The sequence below is a fragment of the Mus caroli genome, unplaced genomic scaffold, assembly GCF_978045245.1.
Source record: "Mus caroli unplaced genomic scaffold, Mus_caroli_1 scaffold_18, whole genome shotgun sequence".
NCBI lineage: Eukaryota > Metazoa > Chordata > Mammalia > Rodentia > Muridae > Mus > Mus caroli.
In genome coordinates this window covers 37,890,130-37,906,431 of record NW_028227273.1, presented here as the reverse complement: position 1 = coordinate 37,906,431, position 16,302 = coordinate 37,890,130, and the positions used below count along the sequence as shown (strand labels likewise).

Sequence of the window (16,302 nt, the reverse complement as noted above, 5' to 3'; positions counted from 1 at the left end):
GAGTGCTGGCCAGATTCAGTGGCTTTAAAACCTGCTTCTGTTGACACACTGCTCGTGACTGCACTTGGGAAGTGTAGAAACAAGGTCCAGAAGGCCAAGGTTATCCCTGGAGACCAGCGTCTGCTACAAAAGACCTATCTCAACACAAAAGTTCATTCAGTCACTCATTCACTCAAAGACAGAGAATGAGAAAGTCCAACTCTCCCATGGAAGATCCTTGCCGGACTTCCTGACAACAGCAATATCAGTCTCCTTCTAAACATCAGACCCACCCAAAGAATGGTTTTCTGTCTATTTTGGTCCCCCTCTGGGTCCCAAAGCCCAGAACGGGCCAGCTGCTTCTTTCTTCCTTGGCTCATGAAGAAGAAAATAAGGAGATTATTGTCCCATTTACTTGGATTTCTCTATCCATCCCAGAAGCCCAGCAGGGCAGAGGCCACCAATTGACAGAGATACAGGAAGGCTGCTGAGATGGCTCAGTCAGTAAAGCCCTTGTCTTGTGAGAGTGAGAACTGGATTAAAATTCTAATAACCTACTCTAAAAAGCCTGGTGGGGTCAGAGGGTAGTGATTCATGCCTTTAATCCAACATGCCTGGGAGGTAGACGAGGGAAGATCTCTGGGTTCAAAGCCAGACTGGTCTACAAAGTGAGCTCCAGGACAGTCAGAGCTGTGTAATGAGATTCTATCTTGAATACATCTAAATAAATAAATAAATAAATAAATAGGTCAACTTTGCCTGACATTGACTTCTACCTTACACACACACACACACACACACACACACACCATGGGTACACACACATGTACACACAAGACACCCAAAGAGGCTTATCTCAATGACTGGGGCACACACCCTTCACTAGTAATTATATAATCCTGGTATCTTATCTGCCTGGGAATAAGATCCTCCCTGTTTTCCCGACTATGTGTCTGAACTAACCTGATTTCAGTCGTTCTTGCTCTACCTGTGGATAAATGTGCAGGCAGAGGCCATAGACAGTGGCCACACAGCCTTCAAGGAAAAGGTAGAGATGGCCAGCAGGAAGCTGGCTCAGAAGACACGGGTAGGGTCCGGTGGGTGGCAATCCACACACTCCCTGCCCTGCTTCCCTCTTCAGTACCCCCACCCCCCGCCAGCTCCTACCTGCTCCTTCCTCCTCATGTTTGCCTAGGCTGTATAGCTCCCTTGTTCTGAATCTTCACAGGCTCTTGGGGCTGGAGAGATGATGGCTCAGCAATTAAGAGCGTTTGCTGCTCTTGCAGGATCCAGGTTCAGTTCCCAGCACCCATATCAGGCAGCTTACAGACCCTGTTAGCTCAGCATTAGCCCTAGTCAGTGCCTTTTTCTGGCCTCTAGGCATACAGCATGGAACACTTATGGCATACGCTCACCCAAACACACGGACATGCAAACACACACACACACACATGCAGATAAGCAAAGAAATGCAGTCCCTGAGGACCTGGGAGCCTGAAAAAACACCCACTGTCCATGGTTGCACTTGAAACTTCCCTAAACATCTGGCAAATCCATCAGGCCAGTTCAAACAGGTGCAAACTAGTATGACTCCCAAGTTTGGCCTCTGTCCCACTGAAGCCAGCTCCTCCACGCTCTTGACATCTGGTCCTTTCCAAAGGTCTTCCTTGGCTCTTTCAGCCCCTGCCCAAACAACATCAGGCGTCCAGCTGACTTCATGCCGTGATGCTCAAGCACCCATGGCTCCCCAGGGTTCATTGGCTTCTGACACCAGAGTATTGGGATTAAAGGCATGGCTACCACTCATGGTCAAAATAAATCAAAATAAATCTGTTTAATGGGCACGGTGATGTATGCCTTCTTTTAATTCCAGCGCTCTGGATGTAGAAGCAGATAGATCTTGGTGGTGAGTTTGAAGCTAACCTGGTCTACTTCCTATGTTTCAGAACATCCAGTGCTATATAGAGATACCTTGTCTAAATATATATTGTCTGTCTCTCTCTGTCTCTCTCTATATATATCTATATATATACACACACACACACACACACACATATATATATATATTGTGCACACACATATAGTCTAAATATATATATTGCCTATATGTATATATTGCCTAAATATATATAAGAATATAAATAAATATATAATTAAATATAATAAATAATATACATATATAGTTGATTAATTATAATTAAGAATAGACAAGAAGACCAGTGTAGTGGTTCCATCTGCAATTTCCAGCAATTGAAAGGCTGAAGCAGAAGGATCTCAAGCTAGAGGTTAGCCTGGGCTCTGGAGCCAGACCCTGGGACAAATCCAAACAACTCATTCACATAGCCATCTTCTCCAGCTGTGGGCTGTGGCTTGTAAAATTACTGTATTATATATGAAACTTTTGGTGGATGCCCTCTGGTCATGTGCTGAAACAAAAGCAACTGTTTGTCTTATTTTGTGTCCGTGTGTCTGTGCATCTGTGTGTGTGGATCAGTGGTGTGGTGGTTTGAATGAAAATGCCCATAGGAGTGGCACTATTAGGAGGTGTGGCACTGTTGGAGGAGGTGTATCACTGAGGGTGGGCTGTGAGGTTTCAAATGCTCAAGCCAAGCCCAGTGTCCCTCTTCTTGTTGCCTGTGAATCCAGATATAGAACTCTCAGCATCTTCTCCAACACCATATCTGCTTGCACACTGCCATGGCTTCCTGTCATGAACATAGTGGACTAAACCTCTGAACTATAAACCAGCCCCACTTAAACAGCTCCCTTATTAAGAGTTGCCATGCCAGCCAAACACTAGGCAGAGCCAAAGGAACCCTTCAAAAGAGGAGGAGGAAGAATTATAGGGGGCTGGTGAGATGGCTCAGTGGGTAAGAGCACCCGACTGCTCTTCCAAAGGTCCAGAGTTCAAATCCCAGCAACCACATGGTGGCTCACAACCATCTGTAACGAGATCTGGCGCCCTCTTCTGGAGTGTCTGAAGACAGCTACAGTGTACTTACATATAATAAGTAAATAAATCTTTAAAAAAATAAAAAAATAAAAAAAGAATTATAGGAGCCAGAGAAGTTGAGGACACCAGGAGACTATGGCCCACGGAATCAACTAAGCAGCCCTCATAGGGGCTCACAGATGCTTAAGCTGCAATCGTGGAGCCGGCGTGGGTCCTCTGGAGTCTGTGCTATGTCCGTTGTGTATCTATTATGGCTGTGTAGATTGGTATTTTTGTGGGACTCCTAACAGTGGGAGTTAGGGGTGTCTCTCACTTTTTCATCTGCTCTTGGAACCCTTCGCCTACTGTGTTGCCTCACAGAGCCTTGATTGGAGGCTATATGCCTAGTCTTACTGTAACTTGTTATGCTATGTTCCGTTGTCCCTGGGAGGCCTGCTCTTTTCTGGAGGGAAATGGAGAAGGAGTGGACCTGGGGAAGAAAGGAAGTAGGGATAGAGCTGAGAGGATTGGAGAGAGTGGAAACTGCAGGTGGAACAAACTGTATGAAAGAAGAATTAAAAAGAAAAAATGAAAGGGAGGTCCTGTGGTCATGGTGTCCCCTCATACTAGTAGCTGCCCTAAAACAAACGGACAACCTCTGGTGCTGTTCCTCCGTGCCTTAGATACATTTGTTTAGTGGGTTCTTGGTTTTGTTTTTTTGAGGTGGGGTCTCAGTGGTATCCTGTAGCCCAGGCTGGCCACAAACTCTCCCTAGCAAAGGATGGCCGTCAGTTCCTTAGTAACCTCTGCTGGCCCAGTGCTGGACCAGCACACTGGAATGCACAGTGTAGCTCCAGAATATACAATTGCATGCATGTGGTAACATTGTTGTAGCTCCCATCCATCTGTGTCCCAGGCAGTGTAACTCCAGATGGCCTGGTTTATTCCTGTCTGTTGAGGTGATTTCTTAGGTAAAAATAATTGCCACCATGCACTGACTAACCAAAGCTGGGCCACAATTCCCTCAGTCCATCTACTCTGGAGTTGGCAAACCCTGAGCATGAAGCAACAGGAGAGGGGAAAGCCCACGCCTACTAAAAGCAAACTCTCTTTTTCCTCTTTTGACACGGTTTCCTATAGCCGAGGCTGGTCTCCAACCCACCGTGTATCTGAGGGCCACCTTGGGGACAATCCTGCTGCCTCAGTTTCTGGAGCACTGGGATGATAGTGTGCACTGTGATCTCCTCCCTGTCTTTCCTTTCCCTTCCCTTCCATTTCCAGCCTGTTCTTTTTGACAGACTCTCACAGTGTAAGCCAAGCTAACCTAGAACTTACCCCCTAAACCAGGCTGGCCTCAAAGTCTTTGCAATTTTCGCCTCTCCTTCCTGAGGTTGCAGGCTTGAGGCACCACCACTCCTAGCTTCTACTAGTAAAGTTTTATTGGTTTATAGCCTTATCGAGGCTCATTTACATCCGCTGCACCCGCCCCCCCCCTCCCACACTCTGCCTTGGCACAATGGAAATGACCCCTGGAGAAGGCATCCCTCTTCACCCAGCTGGAAACTCTCACCAGCTAGATCTGCTCTCTGACCTCTTAACCCAGCTGGAAACTCTCACCAGCTAGATCTGCTCTCCGACCTCCATACATGCACATGTGGGTGCATACAACATAAATAAATACATAAAATATTAGAAAAAAATAAAAATAAGGTCAGATGTGATGGCAGATGCCTGCCTGTAATAGCACTGGAGAGGTTGAGGCAGGGTGGGGCGAGGGAGGAGAGATCTTGAGCTTGAAGATAGCCTGGGCTATATAGTAAAGCCCCAAACAAAACGAAAGAACAGAATTCACACCGGGAAGTTTCATTCTCATTTTGTGAAACAGCCACACTACAGATGGAAATGTCCCAGTGGCTGAGCTGGTGAAGTCTCCTCCTACCCAGCTTGTGGGGTGTTGGCCCTTTAGAGAAGCTGATAGGGGCATGACAGCCATTTGGGAGTGACAGGCTGAGGTCCTGACAAACCTGACTCAGTATTTTCTTGGCATCTTTTATAGGGTACACATCATCGTGGACTGAGATGCCCAGAGAATTTTCTGGATCATAGGGTATCTGGAAAGGCAGAGAGAGGATCTGTAGAAACCCAGTTCTCTCCAAACCTCTCCCAAAGGAGAGTTCCAACCAACTCCAATAGTGGAACGGAAACTGAGGACCAAGGAAGGACCACAGAGGAACAAGTGTCTTACTGTGGGATTCTAGGCAGGAGCTCCACCCTGGCCACACCCCACACGCCCTCACTGGGGGTTCTAGGTAGGGACTCTTCTCCTGACCGTGACCTCAGCCCCTCACTGGGGGTTCTCCATTGCTGAACTATGCCCCAAACTAGAGAACCAATTTTATTGGTTTGATTTTATTTTTGTGGGTCTCCCTTGTTTTTGTTTTGTTGTTTTGTTTTGTTTGAAACAGAGTCCTCACTATGTAGCCCTGACTAGCTTGAACTCACAGAGACCCACTTGTCCCTGCCTCCTGTGTGCTGGGATGAAAGTTGTGTGCTATCTCGCTTTTCATTTTGACATAGATTGTCCCAGCTGGCTTTAAACTCTCAACAATCCCACATTTTCAGCCTCACTAGTGGCTGGGATAATGAACATTCCCGTCTCACCTGTGCTGGCAATTTCCCCTATAAAACTATCTTACTGTGTGTGAGTCTATGCATGTGTGAGTGTGTGTGTGTGAGAGAGAGAGAGAGAGAGAGAGTTGGGCTTACTAAATTGAAGTTCAAAGTCTAGGTTTGAGCGCCAGGGTGATTTGCAACCTGCCCTTCACCCACGAAGCACCTGCTGCACAGTGAGACACCCCTCTTGGCGTCTCCCTGTCTCCCCATGAGGCTGTGTGGATCAGATGAGATTATGAAGGTGAAAGGTTTCTACAGTGTGCACACAGCAAGCACCGAGTGAAAGCTAGGCTGGGTGTGGTGGGTGCGGGCTTCCAGTCCCAGCATTTGGATCCAACAGCAGAGGACATGCATGGCAGCTACTCTGGGCTTCTCGGCAAGAACCTGGCTCCAGAAAGGGGACTTGATGATGTCCTTTTCTCATGGCTAAGCAGCTCTGTGTTCCAGGCAGCTAAAGCAAGCTCATATCGCTTCCTCTACCTGTCTTGCATCTTTCAAGTTTCTCAAACAACTGCATCACAGTGTAGTAAGTACTGAGTACTCTCAGTGTTATGTGGTATCAAGTATAGAAAGGTAAAAAATCGGAGTGGTTTAAATAGGATCGTGAAAGGGGGAAACTGAGATGCATTGATCTTGGCTGGAGGTTGCAGATGAAAAAAGACAGACATCCTTACTTCTTCCAAAAAGCCTGCCTAGGTTCAATCCTACTGATTTAAAGAGCCTCCTCTGGGGGTCTTTAAGGCTGCTGGTGTGCCCACCATCACAGCACCATCATCCTTCAGAACTGAGTCTAAAACCCTGCCATGGATTTCAGTTCTACAGGAAGACGAATGAATGGATACAAGCTGATCCAGGCCACACACACAGCCAACTGCTCAAACAAGATTCCCTATGGAGGAGATATGGCTTAATCCCATATCTGACAAATCACATTCAGTAAGCTTACCCCATCCCACCCCTCTCAAAGCCCCTGCCCAAGCCCTCACCGTATTGTAGAACTCGGCCACCAACTCCGAGTGCTGGAAATTACTCTCACACCAATCCACCTCAGAACTCTGATAGGCAAAGATGCTGGACATCTTTGCTCTGGTGCCCGGTACATGCATCCTGTGCCTGGCAGAGGTGCGCCAGCTGAGTGAGTGAGCCTAGGAGTGCCCAGCCAGGGAGAGGTGGAGACAGAACAGCTCAGGGCCCTGGAGCAGGCTGAGAGGAAAAACCTGCTGGGTGGCTCCCTATTGCACCAGGGTAGCCTGGCAGATGTGCACGGTAGGGCACTGAGGCTGCCTTAGGCAGCTGCTGAGGGGTGGTGTTCTTTGAGTTGGGCGACAGTAAGCAGGGAGGAGGCCTCCCAAGCTGGCACTTGAGGAGCAAGACATGAGGGGATGACTGCTGTAATACTGTAGTAATAAGGGGCTAGTATTGGGTTTAGAGTACTCAGATAGCACTCACAAAGCTCAGAGGCACTCACAAAACCAGAGTGGTGGTGACATTTGTCATCCAAACGCTCAAGAGGCAGAGACAGGAGGAGCGGGAGATTAAAGTCAGTCTGTGCTGCATAGTGAGGCCTTGTCTCAAAAGAAAAGGTAAAGTGGCAGGCGGTCCACACCTTTAACCCCGTCACTCCAGAGGCAGAGGCAGGCAGGTCTCTATGAGTTCGAGGCCAGCCTGGTCTACAAATCGAGTTCCAAGACAACCAGGGTTACACAGAGAAACCTGTCTTGAAAAATATATAAGTTGAGTAATTTAAATAAATAATTAATTAATTAAAATACGATAACAAAGTAAAACCTTAGCCAGGCCTGGTGGCACACACCTTTAATCTGTGAGTTTTAAGCCATCCTAAGCTACATAGAGAGTTCTAGGCTGGGCTACCTAGTGAGACCTGCCTCAAAACAAAAACAAAAACAAAAAGCCCAAAAAACAAATTAGGGTTGCAGCTCAGTAGCAAGTATGTGCCTAGAATCTGTAAAGGCTCCATTTTCCATCCCAGTACTGAAAAATCATGTATATGTATATGTGTATATGTGTGTTTATATGTATATATATATATATATATATATGTGTGTGTGTGTGTGTGTGTCTACATGCACATACATGCACATTTGTGTATATGTGATGTTTATATATGTGTATGCATATATTTGATGTGTATATATGTATGTATATACATATAAATATGTATGTACATATATGTATGTATATGTGCATGTGTATATATGTATATAAGTGCATATATAAACATATATGTGTCTTTATATGAATTTGTGAATAATGTATACATATGTGGATATATGTATATGTGTATACATATGTATATTATATATGTATATATGTGTATGTGTACACGTGTGCATATATGAATATATGTATATATGTACATATGCATGTGTGTATATGCATGTATATATGTGTGCGTGCATATAGAGATGTGTATATAAATGCATTGTATGCATATGTGTACAAATGTATGTACTCATGTGTATGTATATGAGTATATACATGTATGTATATGTATGTTATACATCTATGCATATGTACATGTGTATGCATATAAGTGCATGTGTATTTATGTGTATATATATATATGTATGAATATATATAAGCATATGTGTCAGTGTCTGATGCTCTTGGCCTCTAGACCTCTGAGCCTGTCTGCTCACAGTGCCCTCTCTAATCTTTGCTCCCCAAATTCAGAGATCTGCCTACTTCTGCCTCCCAAGGGCTGGAATAAAAGGTGTGTTTCTCATCTTTTAACTTTGTGTGTGTGTGCGTGTGTTATATGTGAGGGCCTGCAGGACACATCTGGATGTCAGAGGACAGCTGTGTGCAACGAGTTCTCTCCTCCCACCTTTACATGGCTTCCAGGATTGGCTTGAGCAGGAAGCACTTTTAGTTCAGGAGTCACGTGCCAAAGGTACAGTAATTTGTGGGTGTGCTGGAGTCCTGAAGGGACCATCCGTGATCTCTTCCATCACTCTCTTCCCATCCCTTTAAAGCAATGTGTCTTCCAGAGCCTGAGGTTGATGTCTCTCTCTCACCCTCCAAGCAGTCCCCAGTAACCCTGTCTCTTCATGCTCAGAGCTGGGGTGACGGTGTTTTCAGATACTTGTTTTGTGAGTGTTGGGATCTGAACTTTGGTCTCAAGATGATGTGCAAGGGCTATGAGCCGAGAGCCCTCTATTTAGCCTCTCCACCATGCTTTTGGAGGCAGGGTCTATCACTGAACCTGATAGAAGGGCAGTAGAGAGCCAGGGGAGCCTCTGTCTCTGCCTCAGGGAAGAGGGCAGGGGTTGGGGGGTGGGTGCAGGCGCTGAGACCTGCGCTCACGTGGATGCTGGAGCTTAAAAGAGAACCCTCAGGGCAGGTACTTCCCTTCCTGAGCCGTCTCCCTGAGATGCCTTTGAGTTCCCCATCTCCTTGTCTTTGCTTCCCAAGTGCTGGAAAGACAGGCATGGGCCAGAAGGCCCAATAAGCTCTCTCTCTCTCTCTCTCTCTTTAATTTATCTTTTAAAAACCGGGTTCCTAAAACTATTACATGTGCTCATGTGCCTTTGTGTGTGCACATGAACGTCGCACCCTCAGAGTCCAGGAGGGGCATCTGATTTGCTGGAGTTAACGTTACAGGAAGTGGTAAGCTGCTTTCTCCATGAGGGTTCAGATTTCCAGGCCCTCTCTAAGAGCCGCCATTTGTTCCTCCAGTAATGCAGGCAGTTCCACTGCAATCAGTCCAACACACCTAGAACCTTTGGCCTTGGCCATCTTCCAGAAATCCCAGCTAGTTCCAGATGTGCCTGTACACACCTGTTCTAACACTCTGCAGGTAAAGGCAGGAGGATTGGGAACCCAAGGTCATCTTCGGCTACACTGACTGAGGAGACGTGCCGTGTCCATGTCCGTGGTGCCTAGGTTCTCTTCCTTTCTCTTCTATCCTTTACAGTTATTTATTATGTGCATGTGAGAGGTCAAAGGACAGCCCAAGAGAATTGGTTCTTTCTTCCACCTGTGGGTACCAGGGATCGAACTCAGGTCCTTGGGTTTCCCCCAAGGCCTCTCACCCACTCCTGTGTTCTCCAAGTGAGTCACAGACTTGATTCATCTTGGAAGGTAATGGATTGGAACAGAGTGTAACAGCGCACACCTGACAACTCGGCATCATCAGGTCATCCTTGACGATGGAGCCAATAGCAGGCCAGCCTGGAGGGTAAGAGACCTGTCTCAAAAAAATAAATTAATTAATTAATTAATTAATTAAAAATAAATAAATAAACCAAAGAGAGACCTGCAAGGCTGGGTGTGGCTATGGACAACTTTAATCCCAGCACTCAGGAGGCAGCTCTCTGAGTTTCCGACCAGTCTGGTCTACAGAACTAGTCACAGGACAGCCAGGGCTACAGAGAAACTTGTCTCAAAAAAAGAGAGAGTCCTTTAACAAAAGGGGATGGAGAGAGTCATAAACCATCTGAAGTTGCCACAGTCTTCCCTCCTGCACAGCTACAGCTGCATAACATTCTGCCCATTGTTGTTGGACTGATACCTTCACTGAACTTGGTCTCTGAGTACAAGGGGCATCAGATAGCAACAACCGAGATGTGGGTGGGGGCCTCCACCTCCCAAGCCTTGGGAGGTGATCATCCTGTAACTCACCTAATAAACTCTTTAAGCACCAAGCCAGACTTGGGTGTGAAGGCTTCCAGGTGTGCTATCCAAGATAAGTGACATCTATTCACATCTCCCAGGGAGAAGTCCAGGCAACGTTCTTTCTTCCTCTCTTTCTCTTTCTTTGCTTCTGCTTCTTATTATCCTATTATCCAGGCTATCGTCAAACTCACCAAGTAGCTAAGGCTGTCCCTGAACTACTGATCCTCCTGTCTCCACCTCCTTAGTGCTGGGATGACAGGTTTGAGCCAGCATAGTGGGCTGAGATTCTCACAGTAGTGGTGGCTGTCTTGCCCAGGGAACTGATTCCCACAGGTCAAGGATGAGCCAATGCCCCACTAGTGTCATGTTACATAACTCCACTTTCAAAACCAGTAAGTTGGCACAGTGACATCTGTAGATTTGAATCTGGTTTCAGTAGCCTTGGCCTGTGTTCCTTAAGGTTGATCACATCTTTCCCTGGGTGCTCTCTGTGTAAACTACACTGTCATAAGCTTAATTAGCTTAAATACTACATTCAAAGGAAAGGCCATGGTGGCTCATGTCTGTCAACCCAGGCCCCCAAAAGGAGGCCAGCCTTGGCAACATAGGAAGTTCCAGGCCAGTCTGTCCTAGAGACCCTGCCCCAAATAGACAAAAATCACCAAATGAGGAAATTGTGTAACTCTTTGAAGAATAGAAAGCAGACTCCAACTCCTTTCCAGAACCCCCTCCCCAGAACTTCAGCTTGGTTGAAATGGATTTCAAGGGCTGGAGAGAGGGCTCAGGGGTTAAGAGTACTGACGGCTCTTCCAGAGGTCCTGAGTTCAATTCCCAGCAACCACATGGTGGCTCACAACCATCTGTAATGGGATAGTGAGATCTGATGCCCTCTTCTGGTGCGTCTGAAGACACTATCGTGTACTCACATATATAAAATAAATAATTCTTTAAAAAAGAAGAAGTGGATTTCAAGGAAAAGATAGTTACTGCATTCTAGAAAGATCCAATTGCTGGACAGACAAAGGCACTTATGTGAAAAGGAATAGACCTATTAGCAGTGAGCCTAGCTTGGTGCTGCAGGCCCACTACCTCAGTCGTCCTGAGGCTGAGGCAGGTAGATCGCCATGAATTCCAGGCTACTGAGCATAGAGTGAGAGGCACAACAGCTTAGAGCGCTTGCTATTCTTGTTTGGACCTGGGTTTGGCCCAGAACCCACATAACCTTTTGGCAGCTCACAACCTTTTGTGCCTTCTGCTCCAGGAGATCTGACATCTCCTTCTGGCCCCTTGCAGCACCTTTACATCCACACATCCGCAATTAAAAATAACAACAAACCTTCAAAATCAACAAAATACTTGTCATTGGGGTTTTTTGTTTGCTTGCTTGATTTTTTTGGTACATGGTCTCTCTATGTAGCCTTGGCTGCTCTGGGACTCCCAATATAGATCAGGCTGTCATCAAACAGAGACAAGATCCTCCTGTCTCTGCTTCCTGAGTGCTGGGATTAAAGAGGTACACTACAGAGCAGGGCGTGGTGGTGCATACCTTTTAATCCTAGTATTTGGGAGGCAGAGGCAGGCAGATCTCTGAGTTTGAGGCCAGCCTAGTCTTCTATAGTGCAAATTCTAGGACAGCCGGGGCTACACACACACACACACACACACACACACACACACTATCTAGAAAAAAAAATGATACGTACCACTATGCCCTGGCTTGTTTTTCTTTTAACTGCTTATTTATTCCTTGGTTCTTCAAGGCAGGGTTTCGCTGAGTGCTGGGATTATAGGTGTACACTACCACATCTGGACTATTTCTTTATTTTTATCCTTTTTTGGGGGGGAGGGGTTGAGACAGGGTTTCTCTGTATAGCCCTGGCTGTCTTGGAACTCACTTTGTAGACCAGGCTGGCCTTGAACTCAGAAATCCGCTTGCCTCTGCCTCTCGAGTGCTGGGATTAAAGGCATGCTATTTTTATCTTTTATTCTTTAACAATTTCACACATTTATGGCAAGTGTTTACTCAGAATTATTGCTCTTCCTCCCAACACTCCTGGCACAGCCTCCTCCCACCTTCACGTCCCTTTTCTGTAACACATGTGAAAGACCCACAACGTGAGGACTCCCTCACGTTCTGACTCAGGAGAGGCGACACCCCAAAATCACCCACAAGAAACGATCTTGCTGCAACTGCAAGAGGATTTTTATTCGAGAGCGTTCTCGGGCCCATGGTCATACACCACGCAGGGGTAGAGGACCATGGCACCCCGAGTAGCTGAGTAAGGGGGTATTTAAAGGAAGAAACCACAATTCATGGAGGTGGGGAGGGTGTTGTTGGAAAATACCAAAAATACCAGTTAAGAGTCACAAGGAAGTATAAAGTCACAAGTGTCAGGTTATCTCTCAAGACAGTTTCTAAGAGCCCCTAACAATCTAAGAGCCCCTAAAGATAGCACATTTGCATTGCAGGTTCCAGTAATGGTCAGGGTGCCATTCTTTGAATTGAACCCAGGAAGTGGGTAGGTGGAGGAATGTCGCTATCTGTTTTATGACCAGTACCTGGAGCACTAAGCCACAAAGGCTACACTCCCAAGCCTGGGCCCAAAAGCCTCGAATTTTGTTTTTACTTTGCTATACTTTTTTAATACTTCTTCATTCCCCACTTCTTCTAGTTAATAGTTCTAATCTTAGAACTAGACACTATCTTCTCCCTGACATAGTTGATCCTTTAGGGCATGGTACTGTTATCTCAAAACTAAAAGCCACACTGCATTAATTCTTGTTTTAATAAAGGTGACTTGCCTATTTAACACACATGGACCTATAATTAAAAGCAGAAGCAAAATCAAAAGGGGTCTCATAAAGGTAGATAGTAGGGTGGTCAAGAGTACAAGATAAGGGCCTTTCCACCCGAGTCTCAAGGTTTTCTGCGTGGAGACGTCTAGCAGGTCTTCTGGAGCAGGCCTTCTGGAGCTGCTTTTTTGCTCGCTGTCTCACTCACTAGAGCACCTTGAGCCTAGAGAACAAAGGCTGGGAAAGCAGCATGTCAGCACTATGTACAGAGGCTATTTTTACCAGTGGAGGGGGCCCCCTGTAGAGTAATTTATAAGGGGGTCAGTCTAAACTGTCCAGGGGTGTTTCTAACTCTGAAGAGCAAAGGGTAGGAGAGCTATCCAATCATTGGCGCCAGTCTCCGCTGTCAATTTGGTAAGGGTCTCTTAATGGTTCTATTTATTTTCTCTACCTGTCCTGAGCTTTAGGGCCTGCATGTACAATGTAACTTTTAACTAATCTCTAATATCTTGGCCAGTCCCTGATTTACCTGGGCAACAAAGGCAGGTCCATTACCTTTGGAAGATTTCTTTTAGAAATTCTACCTCGTCATAGCACAGGCCTTGCAGCTTTTGGCTATTTCTTCTGTCAAGTCAGAGAGTCCTGTAACATAGCAGTCAAAGGACCTAACCACACCTTTGAATTTCTTGGCCCCCAGGCCAAGTCAAATACTGTCCATAACTTGATAGTGCTCAGGGGTGTATCTAAAGCTGGTCTCTCTGACATCATAATAATCTTTAGGCTCCTTGACTGCCAGGATCATTGCTCCTTGAGTCACCTGTTTGGCAGTTAGATCTGCTATCTGATTTTCTTTAGCCACAGCATCTTAGGTCTTTCTCTGCAGATGTCAACAGCCCTCTTTGTCTGTATATTGCTCCGTACAGTGGCAAAAGCATACCTGCTGTCAGTGTAGACTTTTCTTTTGCCATTTATGGACCTTGTCTCAAAGTCACAAGTTCAGCTTTCTGGGCCGATGTCCCTTCAGGGAGGCTGCTGGCCTAGATCACTTGCTTTCTGTCCACCACCATACTGCTGTCCCCGCCTTCTGCTTACCTTTAACCTTGAGGCTGCTGTCATCAGTGTACCAGCTCGAACCCTCAGGCCAAGGCTGGTCTGATCCTTCAGATCATTTCAGCGCAGTGGTGAGTAGGTGCAGTCTCACACAGTGGGACAGCAGGTGGAACGAAGCGAAGGTCACTCGTTCAGTCAACAAAAAGTTCTGATGTGTCACAGGAGCGTTGGTAGTCATCCATCAGTCAGGGGGCTTTTGGATAATGCTTTCAAGAGCGTGGGATGCCATTACAGCTAGTTACTGTCCCAGAGTGAGCTTATCAGCATCCTTGACAAGCAGATTATGGCAGCAATAGCTTTCAGGCAAGAAAATCACCCGCTGGCAACAGGGTGTAACTTCTTGGATAGGTAAGCCACTGGCCTTTTTCAAAGTCCCAAAGTCTGAGAAAGGACTCCTCTGGTGACCCCTGATCTCTCTTCCACATAAAGAGTGAAAGGCTTGGTTAGGTCAGACAAAGGCTGGCCATCAGTAGGGCCTGTTTTATTTCTCTAAAGGCTTTCAGGTGATCTGGGATCCACACAAACACTTCCCCTTCCTTGGTTAGGAGGTACAATGGGAAGCTAAGGTCGCCAACCCAGGTGTCTAGAGTCTGTAGAAGCCAGCAAGTACCCAAGAATTTTCTTACTTGCCTTGGCGTAGTTAGCCACTACTTCCCGTCTCGAAGGGTGTATCTCAAGTAAGTAACTTCAGTCTGACACAGCTGAGTCTTTTTAGCTGAGGCTCGGTCTTCAGTTGCCCAGGTTTCCTGTCTAGATCCTGTCTTTTTCTTTCTCTCCTATCAAATTTCTCTCTTGTCTAAGATCCCTCCTGTTTTCTCTTTCTTCTGCCTCCTGCCTCTCTCTCTCTCTCACACACACTTTCTCTGCCTCTTTCACTAATCACATAACTGTCTCCCTCTCATAATACACCTTCTAATCTCTGAAGTTTCTTTCTGATATCGGGAGCCAACTGCCTTATGAAGGCCGGCCAGGCCACTGAGGCCTTCTGGGCTTCCTAGGTAAGATCAAAGGGAGTGAACTGCCTGAAGGCTTCCATAAGCCTTTCAAGGAACATTGAGGGAGGTTCGATCGGCCCCTGCATTACCTCTTACCTTAGCCAAATTAGTGGGCCTGTCTCGAGGCACCTTGGAGACCAGAGCCTGGCATTAGATTTTCAAGCTCTCCTTACCTTCAGCCATGTCGCAGTCGCAACTGGGGCGAGTCAAAAGGAATCCCATGTCGATCTCATTTTGTAGCTGTGTAGACCACCCATTGGCTCCCGGGCTATTTTTCTAGCCTCTAACAGAATTCTCTCTAGCTCTTCGGTTGTTAAGAGCATCTGCAACAGCTGTTGACAATCATCTCAAGTAGGCTGATAAGAAAACATAAGGAACTCTACCAACCCTGTGAGGCATTGGGGATCCTGAGAAAGGGGGTGGTTAGTTCTCCAGTTATAAATACCAGCAGAGGAAAATGACCAGTACTGAAGGGTTAAAGTTTGGGCGGGTCCACCAGAGTCCGCCCGGACTCTGTGCTCTGCAGCTCCATGTACCCGCAGCGGTCCGTCTCTCAACACCCCGAGGGGTTTGGGGTTCCCTCCGCGGCTGGGGTTGAGGCTGTGGATAAGGGGAAGGTTGTGGACTAGGCCACTCAGGAGGCTTCATACAACCACAATTTTGAGAAGCAAAACCAAATTTTAACAGTGAAAACAATCTATTTTTTCTTTAAAAATGAACTCCAAAAACATTACTTGCTACAAATTTTGGTGGCCTGTTCCTGCACACAAACACAAGAAGGTGTAGCTGCCAATATTTCAAAAAGACACTACCCTAAATCTTATCTTTTATAAATCAGATTTCTAGGATAAGAATTACATAGAATATTACTCAATTTAGGCGTATCTTTAGAGACCTGTTCCCATGGGTTGTCTCATGCTGCATGTTGTAGTTCTAAATTACTCTAACCCAGAGTTAACAGTTTTAAGTCAACTTTTTGTTGCCAATGTTACAAATTTTTAATCATAACTAATAACTTATGAGCCACTAATCTATAACCAAGACATATAAAAACATATTTATACTTTTGAAACTATTTAGAAACAAAAATGAAATGGCCGTATACATTTGCTCATTTAAACCAAACAAAATTCTTAATTTTTCTAGCTTTAATTTCAAGAGAGGAGCACCTTGTCACCTGAT

General features: G+C 46.0%; 1 protein-coding gene across 1 annotated transcript in view; it reads right to left on the bottom strand.

Moving 5' to 3' along the window:
• Acer1 (alkaline ceramidase 1) overlaps positions 1-6,690 on the bottom strand; it is a 28,575-nt gene extending 21,885 nt beyond the window's left edge. The window contains exon 1 of the mRNA XM_021150071.2: positions 6,571-6,690. Within this exon, the coding sequence (XP_021005730.1) occupies positions 6,571-6,690 (120 nt within the window). The remainder of the gene's footprint in view (positions 1-6,570) is intronic.
• Positions 6,691-16,302: the final 9,612 nt, after the last annotated feature.